Source organism: Stylophora pistillata, chromosome 2 (assembly GCF_964205215.1).
Source record: "Stylophora pistillata chromosome 2, jaStyPist1.2, whole genome shotgun sequence".
In the NCBI taxonomy this organism is placed as follows: Eukaryota; Metazoa; Cnidaria; class Anthozoa; order Scleractinia; family Pocilloporidae; genus Stylophora; species Stylophora pistillata.
In genome coordinates, this window is record NC_142520.1 from 8,625,061 (window position 1) to 8,637,652 (window position 12,592).

Consider the following 12,592-nt stretch of genomic DNA (forward strand, 5'->3'; position numbering starts at 1 on the left):
ACAACGTCTGATATTGTACACACTTAGTGAGACCTCTGTTGTTACGTAAATGACAGGATCCTTGCTAGTAGAAAATATCGGTTTCATGCAAGTGTTTACAAATTGAGCAATGATGAGAGGCTTAGATTTTCGTACCTTTACTCCGTTTGTGTTTCCTTTCATTCATGTATTTAGATAAAAAGCCGACAGATGGTCCTGAAACTAGAGATAAGTTTAGCACAACAAAACAGGACCTTGTTGCAATCATTTCTGGTGGCGCTGTGGTAACCAGAGGACTCAAGGAAGACATAACGTTGAATGCCTCACTGTCATATGACCCGGAAGTTGCACATGGCAACAGATCAGGAATGAACTTCACCTGGCATTATGGTAAAATCACAGCAGACCACTTTAGCAAACAAGAGGATTGGAAAACAAAGAAAGGTTTCTCTGCGGCAGTAAACGAGTCAGCTATAAATTATTATAGAAAAGCATCTGGCGAAACAATTTCCTTAAACACGGAAGATTTGTCTCGTAATCAGACCCACATATTTAAACTGGAAGTGACCAAGGACATTCGCATTTCCACCGTTTATCAAGTAATCCATTTGTTAGAAGGAGATCCCCCAAAAATATATCAAAGGTTAGGGATTGAATTTTTCTTTTGTAATTTTTAGGTTGTTCGTATTGTTTTTGCTGCTGTTTTTGTTATCGTTATTAATATCTCAATTTATTCCTAACCTTGGTTTTGCTCTATATTTTCGCTCCTGATGCCTCCGATGTTCTTTTCCTCCTATTTTATTTCTGGTTTTGTCAGTATTCGTTGGTTTGCTATCTTGGCTTTTTTCTAGCTTTGTTAATGATACTTATTGTTGTCGTTATTATTGTTGTAGTTACTTTACTAGAGGGTGCCCATATTAATGTTATATCGCAGTTACTGGTGCTGCAGTTATTCAAAATTAACATGCCCTCGTCAAACAACAGGAGTTCAAAACCCTTTCTTCACTGAGTAATCATCTAATATTTTTGCTTGATTCTAGATGTTTCTTTAACTGCCAGCCTAAAACAAGTCCCTTGGTTAAACTTGGAGTCCAATCTTTATGCCAGGGATTGCACTGCTCTAAAAATCCTTCCTTTGAATGGATACTCTACCAGCAATTAGAGGGAAACACCTCCATCATCAATTTACGAAATATCACAATTACACCACCGAATGCTAGCAATATTGTTATCAAGGGAGGCTCCTTTACTGGTGGAAGCAAGTATCGCTTGGCAATATTCATGAAAACTACGGATGATGTATGGGGAATGAGTGCTTACGACATTTCCACGGCATTACCCCCCACGGGAGGGGACTGCTCGATCACTCCGCCAAATGGTATCTCACTGAAGACTGATTTTAATCTGAGCTGTAGCAACTGGGAAAGTGACAGCACCCCTCTGTCCTATGAGTTTCAATACAGGCTACAGAACGGTCTTTACAGCGTGTTATATCGTGGCGCTAGCAACACCATAAGAGCAAAGATACCGCCTGGGAACAGGGCTGATAACTTTGTTGTCGAGTTCATCGCTACAGTAACTGATAATTTTGGAATTTCTGCTTCTGCAGTCTCTTTGGCGGTCCAGGTAGGCGTCAGATCGGGACAGATACTTATAAAAGATGTTTCAATATTTGCTTTGATGACTTTTAAATCACCCTTATCAGTACGCATATAAAACTATTTCATTGAGGCCCTTTTATTTGAATTGCATAACTTCTGTTTTCTCTTTTATCTACTCGCTCAAAAATTGTTCGTTTATGGAGGATCATGCTATGAGTTACAGCCCTACGTTGTTTGGGTTCTTTTTAGAAGCATTTCGTTGAGTTTAAGAAAAAAATAATAATGTTATTTACCATTAAGTTGGTCCATATTGGGAAAAACTGTGCCCTCTGTCTTGGGTATCTAAGAGCTTGGGCACAGTTTTTTTTCCAATACGGACCTCCCAGCTTGGGAATAACAAGTATTTATACTGTCAAACTCTCTTTAGGCATGTAACCAAATCGATACCTGCTTTTTACTTTTTTCAGGTCGAGCCATATCAGCAAGAAAACATCACAAATATCACAAACCTTCTCGTGGAAAGTTTATTCGATGAATCCATCAAAAGTGAAAACCTGAGGGAAGCTGCGGTACGTGCGAACTCTGTCATACAATCAGTTTTGCAAGAACCTTCAATGGATTTGCTGGAGATATACAAGGTATTTTTAAAAGCCTAGAGCAGACTTAAATAGTGAAATGATGATCTTAAAATTTAAGAAACAAAGAGTTTCCCTGGAGAGAAACAAAAATAAAATTGTATCGAAAATCATATATCAAAACATCAACTTTCGAATAAAGAACAAATGTATTACATTAAGTGTATTAGCATAACCGCCTCCCGGTTAGCTCAATGGATAGAGCGCTGGACTGTTGTGCGGTAGGTCGAGGGTTCGAGCCCCAGCCCGACCAACACTCAGTGTCTTAAAATAATTGAGAAGAACTTACTACCTCTCTATAACATCAAGAAATGGTTAGATATTCTAGTCTTCTCGGATAGGGACGAATAAATGGAGGACCCGTCTCCTGCAGGGTTGGGGTAGGAGACGTCAATTTCCAACACACGAAATTACTGTGTGATGGATGTCCTCCCCTGGGGTGGGATGGGTGGAATATTGGGTGCACTTAATTTGGAGCCTCGCTCTGTTGTGCGACTCTCACCACACTCTGGTGAAAGTGATTAAATAGATAAATTAATTAATAGCCATACTTCTTAAGTAAATCAGAGCCTCACATGTTCAATATCTGAAATTTGTGAGGCTCAAGAATCATGGCTTACATGTTTTATGTCTCCTTTACATTTTTCTTGCGCCTGGACAAATAAACTATAAACGCGGTACAGTCTTGAGTTGAATATCAAACGAGTACCTTCAGCGTCTTAAAAATGAAGTTTAAAATATCTTTCATTGACGTTCATGACCGGCACAAATCCCTTAGTTTCAGCTTGGGCCTACATTCGAATTAGCGATGTGTTAGGACCAATCAAATACTTGCGATTATATCATTTTGATGGTTGTTAGTATCAATATCATCAGGAGACCTAATGCTTTGAGTATAAACATACCTTTAAAAGGATTTCAGTCCTTTGGAATGAGCCTCGTGTGTGGCATATAGTCCATTTTTTTATTATTTCCCGTGTAAAATAACCTTTAGTTGTACATGTTTATTACTTTCAAGGTAATGGACTACATCCTTCTAAAAGTTTCTTCCTTCGAAGTGAAAAATGTCCTGGACCTGCTTCAAAGCTCATCGGTTATCGGTTCTGCTCTTCAGGTTTTAGATAAAGTGAACCACGAGTCACTGGTAAGTTACATGATATTGCTTTGGATGGGACACAGCTGAGAGAATGACACAGACATGTATGTTATATATTAATGTTTGAGTAACTTTGGTCGCTACATATGTCGATCTTTTATTGCCAGACGGGCTCAAAACCCAACAGCAACAACAATAACAAAGAGGAAAAAAAAAAAAACAAGCATAAAAAACCAAGTCATGCTTAGTTATTTATTTAACTTACAGTAACTAACTCAACGCAGAATATCTTTACAAAGGTCAATGAAAACAAAACTGAAATAAACAAATTTCAGCCGCTTAACCTAATTTGCAATCCACAGAATAACTCCTTGATTGCGGTCCAGTCAATGACGTCCCTTTTATGGTCTCTCGCCCGGAAAAAAGACGTAGCAGATATACACCTGACAACTAAGTCAGCAGAAAACTTGGCTTTATGTTTAAATAGCGTGTTGAAGGCAGCAGCCATGATTGCTTCAGTGGATTCAAAATCAAGTTTTCAAGAACAGGTATTGTAGCGTACATTTAGGTGGTGTCGACAAGTCTACGAATTAAATGAACACTCTTTTCTAAGGCCCTGTTTACAAGCAAGGAGGGTAACCCTTGTGCTAGGGTTACCCTAGCAGACGGGTCAAAGATAGCCCGGGTTTACAAGCAAAATTTCACAGGTAGGGTTACCCTACCACCCGGGACAACTTACCTATGCTTGGTAACCGCACGCATTGTTATCAATGTTCAAAGGGTCTGGAAACAAGTAAAAAGTTGTCCCGGGTAGGCGAGTTATCCCCAGTAAAGCGTTTACAAGGCAGCTAGGGTTACCCTAGCGCTAGGGTAACCCTAGCGCTCAGCTATGTTTATTTGTGTCATTTCTACAGGGTAAGATGTTAGTGAAGATCTCGATGAAGGTCCTCGAAAACGTTACAGACTCAGTGCTGGCCTTGACTGTCCCTGATGAAAAAGCGATAACAATCACAGCAGGGCAATTGTCTATGAAACTTGGAAGATATAGCCGCCAAAGACTTTCAGGACTGGAAATAAAAGCAGGAAAAGGGCGGTTTAGGTTACCGTCTGAAAGCCTGTTGATAGTCTCTGGAGTGAATAAAGCAAGTTTTGTAGATGCTAAGGTAGGTATTTATGCCCTAAAGGTAAACTTAGTGTATTCGTGGCGAGATCAGGAAAGTATTTGTCCGCTAATACCGACGCCAGTCAAGTCAAAGTAGTAAAGTAGCACACTAGGTACCCTGAGGACTGCCTATATCCAGAGGCAACTCTAATTATTATTTTGCTTTTGACTTATTCAACTCTAACACTTAATATAGCAAAAAGAATCGAATCGAATCAAGCTTGATTTTCTTAATATCGCCTTAAATAGATTTTAAACTTGAGTTAAAAACAGCATCAAGTCTCTCAGAAGCCTTAGTCGTCGCTTTTCGCTCTGGCCCGATATTTCTCGCTTTAAAATATTTCATTGTTTTCTAAATATATATTTATTCATGTAAATATAAAATGCTGTTTCGGCCTTCTGGGCCTCATCAGTGCATAAGCTTACGTTTAATAGTACGACGAAATCCCTTGTTAAAACCAACAAACAAACAAACAAACGAAGCTGAAATGTTGTTACTCTTTTAGATGCTGTCATTCTCTTTCAACCCTTACACTTGGGACGGCACAAAGGAGCGAGTTGGCTCTCATGTTGTAACCCTGCTGTTGAAAAACAACTATAGCGAGCCTATTAAAGTATCTAATCTCACAGAAGACATTGTCGTTATAGTTACGCCTTCGAAACTTCCAAAAAAATTTCTAGAGAAGTCATGGTATTTCACGAAATATGATGATATACGTTTCCACGAGATAAGCGTGAAATATGAAAACACCTTGCTAATCCTGCAAATAAAACCTCAAGACCCAACCCTACATCTGTTTGTCTATATGCGTTTTGGTCAGCGGCCAACATCTCAAGACCACGACCTCAATGCCACAATCTTTCAAGGCCAAATGTGCGTTTGGATGCTACGTGCGCGTGACAAAAGTCAAGGACAAACAGTCTGCTCCCTTAATGCACCGATACAAGTACTGGCTGAACATCCAGGGAAATACTTTCTTAGCGTAAAAAATGCCAACGCCACAATGAAGTTATCTCACAAAAGACATAAACGATCTTGTTTTGGAGAAAAGCGAGGGAAGCGCTCCTGCGTCGAAGTTAAAGATCCACCATCCACCCCACCCCAGGATGAAAATGTCCCTGTGATTCCAGTTTATGATTCCACAACAGATGAGAACTACACTCTGAAGGTGGCCTTAGGTAGTTGTGTTTACTGGTCAGAAGAATTTAACAAGTGGATATCATCTGGCTGTCGGGTAAGTGAAAAGTTAAAAATGAACTTTAGGACAATAATTATTGTTATAATTTTGCATTGCTTTCGACACATTTCAGAAAAGTCGTTCCTTTCTTAGTAATTTTTGAAAAATTAATACGGTATTGTAATAATCTTCATTCACTAGGCTTATCATTGTATTCAGGCCAAACGTTGTTTTGATAACATTTTCCGTTGGTTCTGCTATCGTAAAAGGTCGAAAAAATTTGATAACCAACAAAATCTTAGCAGCGCCTTAAAAGAGAAAGGTACAGAGTGATAAGTAGCGGCAGCCAAAATCATTATGATAAATTTCATCACTTACATCTTCCTTTTAATTTATAATTCAGGTTTTGGCAGCATCAGACCGATTCATAAATTGTAGCTGCAATCATTTGACATCATTTGGAGGAAGTCTTTTAGTTGAACCGAATCCTATTGACTTTGACAAGGTTCTAGTCGAGTTCCAGCAGTTACCGGAAACTGGAAATATTGCAGTAATTGTGGCTATGGCGGTGGTTCTGTTGTGTTATGTGTCTGCAATTGTTATCGTAAGGAAATTCGACAAGGAAGACGCGAAAAATGTTAGTAAAGAACCAGATTTTGCTTTTGACCATTATTTTCACGGGGTTTGCTCTCCACTACACTGTATAACTGTTTACAACCAAGATCTCATTATAAATTCATACCTCCAACTGCTAAGCATTATTTTGTGAATAAGTCATGAACATTTGCTAATAGATGAAGATAAAAATTCTTCTACTTGATAACTTTGAATATCCTCATTCCTTATTTACTGGATAATGTTTGGATATAAAAGGTAGAAATCACATATGGATCACCATTGGGAGTTAAAGGGTTAAGAAAAACAAGGCTTTTAATTTTTTTTTTTATTTTTTTACATTATTTGCTTGAAAGGCTTTTTGAGATGAATTTGTTGATTGTGAATTAATAGTCAATTAGATGAAACCGTCTCCAGGGTTTACCATGTATTTTTGGAATGAAACAAAAAATCTACTTGAAAATATGAATTAGCTAGTCAAGTAAATAAATTATGCTTTTTCATTTTTTGTTTTGTTTTGTTTTGTTTTTTTTTAGGAGGAATCCCCGATCCACCTTCCATCTTCTCCAAACAGTACATGTGAATACGAAATTGTGATTACCACTGGTGTGCGGAGAAATGCGGGCACGACTGCTCATGTTGCTTTGGAGATTTACGGTTCTGACGGAAAGAGTGGCATTCTTCATCTCAGCCAAGAAGAGCCTGGTGCAGTTAATATGTTATTTTCTCGAGGTAATTCCGATGTTTTTGTACTTTATGTTAATAAATCACTTGGTTCGATTCAAGGACTACAGATTGGTCATGATAATTTTGGAAATAATCCTTCGTGGTTTCCTGAGGAAATTCTGATTCGGGACGTACAAACTAACCAGTCGTGGAAATTTATGGCGAATCTGTGGTTTGCTCTTGAGCGGGGAGATGGGCGCATCGAGCGAACAATCTACAAGACCTCAAATCATCTGGATTTCGGCAGTGAAGTTGCAAGACGTTGGCGAAGAGGCCTCGCGGAGTGGCATATTTGGATTTCAGTTGCAGCGAAGCTACGAAGAAGCAGCTTTACAAGAGTACAGCGGCTTTCTTGCTGCCTGTCAGTGCTTTTGACATCCATGTTTGCTAACGCAATGTTCTATAAGTTAGAAGGAAATTACGAACTGCCTATCCAAGTTGGACCGCTTAAAATGTCGTGGAGACAAGTTGTGACAGGCATTGAAAGCGCACTTGTTGTGGCACCCATAAACATTATCATAGCTTTATTTTTTCAGAAAGGAGCTGAAAAGTGTGTAACAAACAACGGCTACTGTCATAAAGGCACCCTTATCACTGGTATCGCTTGGTTTTTGTTGCTCTGTTCTTGTACTGTTTCGGCTGCGTTTTCAATCTTCTACAGTCTAATTTGGGAAAAGAGTGTCAGCGAGCAGTGGCTATCTTCGATGCTTATCTCATTCGCCCAGGACGTAACAATCAAGGAACCAGTAAAGGTGTTCTTCACAGCTCTAACTATTGCAGCCATTTTAAGGATAAAGGCAAAGAGATCAAAAGTACATGCCTCTGAAAGCCCTCAGCAAGCTAAGACTGAGTACTCTAAACAAAAGTTTTGGGCACTGCAATTATCAGATGTGGAAAAGATGAGGAGACAACAAGCTAAGAAACAGAACCTGACACGTTACTTCACAGAATTGGTTGCATACCTGGTCTTCGTTTTCTTGCTAATGGTAGTGTGCTATGGAAATAGAAATGATCATGGGTACATGATGACAAAATCAATCAGAGATGGACTACCAAGCCTCAGCAGGGTGAATAGACGTTATTTGATTTTGATTAATATATTGCTGAAATTTCCTTGTTTGACTGATCTTATAGCTTTTATTCCTATGTGGGGTCCAAATATGATTATACAAGGGGAAATATTACTTTGACGGCCTGTTGAAGAACCGGAAAATAAAATTGTTTATAGACAGCTCAGACATTGGCTAAGGCACTTTCTGCTATGGGGACTGACGTTTTGAGCAAGACTGAGACTCAAGACTAAGGAGAGATTCCAAGCAGAGTGGTATAATGCCTTAAAGAGATTGACATTCTATCAACCTTTGAACTCCCAAGATCCTTTTGTTAATTCTCCCCTCCTGCTACAAGAAGTTACAAGAATCAGTTACAAGAATCAGTTACAAGAATCAGTTACAAGAATTTGGTGTTAGATCAAGTCTTCAAACTCTACATGATAACTTTGAGCATTCTCATTACCTGTTTACTGAATCATTTATGGATATCTTGGGGAGAAGTTCTATGTTAATCACTTCTGGGAGTTACAGGGTTAAAGGAGGAGATTTAGAAAGTGGCTGCTAACTCATTCAGACATCATTGAAATAAATAAACAAAAATTAATTTTTGAGGGAACTGGGTGTAATGGGAAATAGAAATAATTTTGGGAATTACAAATAATAGTCTAAAAACGGGCTTAAAAATACTTACTCGTTTGCGTAGATCGAACTTCTCATCTATTCATACAGCTAAACGTATAAACCAAACGAAATATATCTAATCCGACGATCTTGTATTAATACAGGTGAAAAACAACACTATGTACTGGAACTGGTTACAAAGAGTTTACATCCCAGGAGTGTTTTCCGGAAGATGGTACAACGGTCAAGAGGAGAAGAAAACGATGTATATTGGTAATAAACACTCTCTTCTTGTCGGCATGGCTCGAATAAGGCAACTCAGAGTGAAATCGAGTAAGCGTTTCCTTGTGTGTTTGTTTAATTATTTATTTATTAATTGTCTTGGATTTTAGTGCCAAGGCTATTTACACATACACGCTTAACTTTACACTTTATAGTCACACACGTATAATCGGCTCTGATAGTGAAATAATAGTGTTCTGACCTTTCTAACAGTTGGTTATTAGCGGAAAGCTGCGTTTCTTATTCAAAGAAAAAGTTAGAATCGATCAACGGAATTCCTCTTTCCCTTAGGTAAATTCTAAGGGTTCTAAGATTATCTTTTATTTTTCATAACAGAGATGTCCATGCCTTTTTAAAGTACGATTGAAATGATACAAATCGCTGAGTACAATGAATACCAAACAAGCTTCTTTGGTAACAATCCTTTATTTTTCAAAATGTAGCTCAGTGTAAAGTCCCGAACTATATCGAAGAATGTTTCGAGGGATACTCGATAAAGAACGAAGACACGGCCGCGTACAATAAACCAGGCTGGAGGCCTGTTGACAATGCTACGAGGAATGACGAGTTGCTACGTCTTTGCCCGAGGCCATGGAGATATCAGCATGTTGAAGACACCGACACTATACTTAGGTGGGGAAAGTTCTCCTATTATCATGGAGGAGGATTTGTAGCAGACCTCGGATATCAGAATCATACAGGATTCAGCATAGTAACAGATTTACAAAAAAACGGTTGGCTTGACAGAAAAACTCGAGTGGTCATCACAGAGTTTTCTACGTTTAATCCATCAGTAAATGTTTTAGGTGTTGCCACATACTTCTACGAGGTTCAAACATCTGGGCTGAAAACAGCTTCCATGCAAACTCACAGTCTGTCAATTGATTCTACTGACACTTCCTCTCATCAGTTTTATTCGATTTGCACGTTTCTCTTCATTGTATCTGTATTTTTGTACTTTGGGAGAGAAAGCTTGAGGCTTTATAATCATCGTTCTCGATATTTTAAGTCCATATGGAATTGGATCGAAATATTCCAAATTGTTTTCTCTCTGTTTGCCGTGCTGACTTATATGATACGACAGAGTAAAGTTATTTCAACCATGGGCAAAGTGCATAAAAACATTTACGCAAATCCAAGTTTTCAAGAAGCTATCACTTGCCAAGAAGTAGAAAACGCCGTCCTTGGTATCCTGATTTTCATCGTCACTACCAAGCTCTTGCGAATCATTCGCTTCAACAACCACGTTGCTCTATTCTCCAAAACATTGAAGATATCTGCACGATCTTTGAGCTCGTTTAGTTTTGTTTTTTTAGTTTTCTTTGTTGCATTTTTGCACTTCGGTGTCTTGATGTTTGGTTGTGTATCTGAGCGCTACTCTTCGGTGCTAAAAGGAGCTTATTTCCAACTTGAGCTAGCTCTTGGTCGAGTGAAAGCTAGACCGATCAATGAACTAGCAGAGGCCAATACCATATACTCCAAAGTATTCGCGTATTTAATTCTTTTTACTCTTACTATCCTGTTCATGAGCTTTTTTATCGTTATAATGAACGATTCCCTTTCGGATGCTAAGAATAATGTGAACGGAGATGAGCTGTATGAACTTATTGATGAGCACCGTTGCTCGGCCTCAAAAGAAAGAAAAAAGTTTTTAGATGCAATCAGTAACACACTGAGTCAGTTGAGAACCTTCCAAAAGTCAGAAGACGCAAAAGACAAGCATTCAGGAAACGTTGGCCTTGACTCCAAGAACATTTTGAATCTGAACTTTAATTTAAAAAGTCAGGCTACCGTAGCTTTGAGGGAGAAAAAATCTAGAGGAAAAATAAGTAAACAGCAATGCAGCACGAAGAAACAATCGTTTTTTGACAAGATAAGCAACATGTTAAAATCTCTCAAAGGTGAAAGCAATGAAGAATGCAGCGAACGTCCAGAAGAAAAGAAAGTGAGATTTCAAGAGGATGTCGTAGAGTCTTCTCTCCGTAAATTAGGCCAGAGAAAACATGACCTGTTACGACTGGAGAGAATTGTTTCAGAGTTCTCAGAAGAAGACGAAGATTTTTATTTGTTATTTAAAACAGCAAAGGCTCGCGACTTCAAGGTTTAGAGACAATAATAAGAAAATGTGAAAAAGAGTAAAGAACTACATCAAAAACTAACATGAAAAACGGATATTTGAGCACAAGACATCTTGTAGAGACGCAATGAGTTCCTCAGCGTGTCGCAGGATTGTAGCGAAAAATGAAAAAAAAAAAAAAAACACGGAACTTTTTTTTTAGAGTTTTCTGAACTGATCCAAGAGGAAGAACTTGTATACGACTTTTCATTTGAGCCAAGTGATTGTATATTAACATGGCCCGTATTTAAGATTTGAAGGCCCGTATTCAAGATTTGAAGGATGATATATGTGTCATAGAGTCTCGTGATACTTGCTGTAAATATTTTCAATCACTTTTATTCTTAGTAACTAGGGACCTCTCTTTATCGTATTTCACATTTTTATTCGTTTTATTTATTGTATTGTAATGATGAAATTGATTAGGTGTGTTCATTGAATTGGACTTACTTATTTATTTCTTTAGCGCTTTTGTTCGGAGAAACTAGCACCACCCATGCTTCGCTGAAATTCGAACGGAAATAAAGTTATGTATGCAAAATTGAGATCATGTTGCTGGTCTCTAACGTGTTGACCCGCTCTCCCCTTATGCTTGTCCAAGTTTCTACGACACAGACACCCAAAGGATGCTTAGAATAATGAACGAGGTGTGGTTTGGCGCATGTTAAAAGGTTATTTTAATTTGGAGACGACACGATTATGCAGTTTTCAATTTATAATCGTTTTGTCGTGACAGTCGTCTTAAAAAGCTTTTTACAGAAACTTTCTAGTCTCCCTTTATACTTTGCTGGTAACAACTTAGCCCCTCACGGTTCGCCCTGAGGACCATGGGATCCCCCCTAATATACCACTCCCCTCCTAGGCCATATACAATGACTGACTCCAACAAGGAACGTTTCACGCGTCCTCGGAGAATTATACTAATAACGAAATCATGTTGTGGGCCGCCGCCCTGGCGAAACCTATAGTCCCTGGTGAGCAATATAGTGCTTCCTGGGGAAGAGAGACTTTTTCAGTCACTTATTCCATGGCTAGCTTCTGCGAGCGCGTTCTTGGTTGTCAGAACCACATTTGTTCAGCAGGTTTTCGGGTTGAGCCGTATAGTGGTATCTGAAACTGCCTCTTGAAAATGTTGTGCCTGGAGAGGAAGTTTAAATCAAAATTCTTCGTTGGAGAACCATCGGAGCAAGAAGCATGTAGCCATATTCTGACACGAGCAATGAAAGCGTAAGGATTTTTTTCTAATATAACTATTAAATAGCTATGCTATATCGTAATATTAACGCATAATTAGTTTGCAGTGAGTACATCTACAATTTTACGAGTTTGTACGAGGAAATTTTACAGTAGATGCTTTCAGCGACAGATCAACTGGTGACAGGTTTATCTTTGCGTTTTCTTTTCAATTCGGCTCCTGCTTCTTTGAATTTTCAAAATGTAAAATGTCTTCTTTCAAAACGACACCCTTATCCTTTAGAAATTAACGAATTACACCCCAAAGACAGAATGAAAAAAAAAAAAAAAAAAAA

The 12,592-nt window shown here is 38.5% G+C and overlaps 1 protein-coding gene and 1 long non-coding RNA gene across 7 annotated transcripts in view; one reads left to right on the top strand and one right to left on the bottom strand.

Annotated features, from left to right (window-relative positions):
* LOC148736978 (uncharacterized) overlaps positions 1-12,592 on the bottom strand; it is a 323,637-nt gene that overhangs the window by 254,951 nt on the left and 56,094 nt on the right. The window lies entirely within an intron of this gene.
* LOC148736989 (polycystin-1-like protein 2) lies at positions 14-11,608 on the top strand. The gene is made up of 11 exons (XM_088750784.1): positions 14-622; positions 1,020-1,605; positions 2,048-2,218; positions 3,234-3,359; positions 3,674-3,859; positions 4,226-4,474; positions 4,980-5,708; positions 6,055-6,288; positions 6,803-8,059; positions 8,830-8,998; positions 9,391-11,608. Exons 1-11 carry the CDS (start codon positions 165-167, stop codon positions 11,052-11,054), a joined length of 5,829 nt encoding a protein of 1,942 aa, XP_088606910.1. The 5' UTR covers positions 14-164; the 3' UTR covers positions 11,055-11,608.

Excerpts from the sequence above, each read along its gene's own strand:
- LOC148736989 (XM_088750784.1), top strand. The coding sequence starts at position 165 with ATGTATTTAGATAAAAAGCCGACAGATGGTCCTGAAACTAGAGATAAG. Across the intron at positions 3,860-4,225 it reads AATCAAGTTTTCAAGAACAG|GGTAAGATGTTAGTGAAGAT; the intron begins GTATTGTAGCGT and ends TCATTTCTACAG. Across the intron at positions 4,475-4,979 it reads CAAGTTTTGTAGATGCTAAG|ATGCTGTCATTCTCTTTCAA; the intron begins GTAGGTATTTAT and ends TTACTCTTTTAG.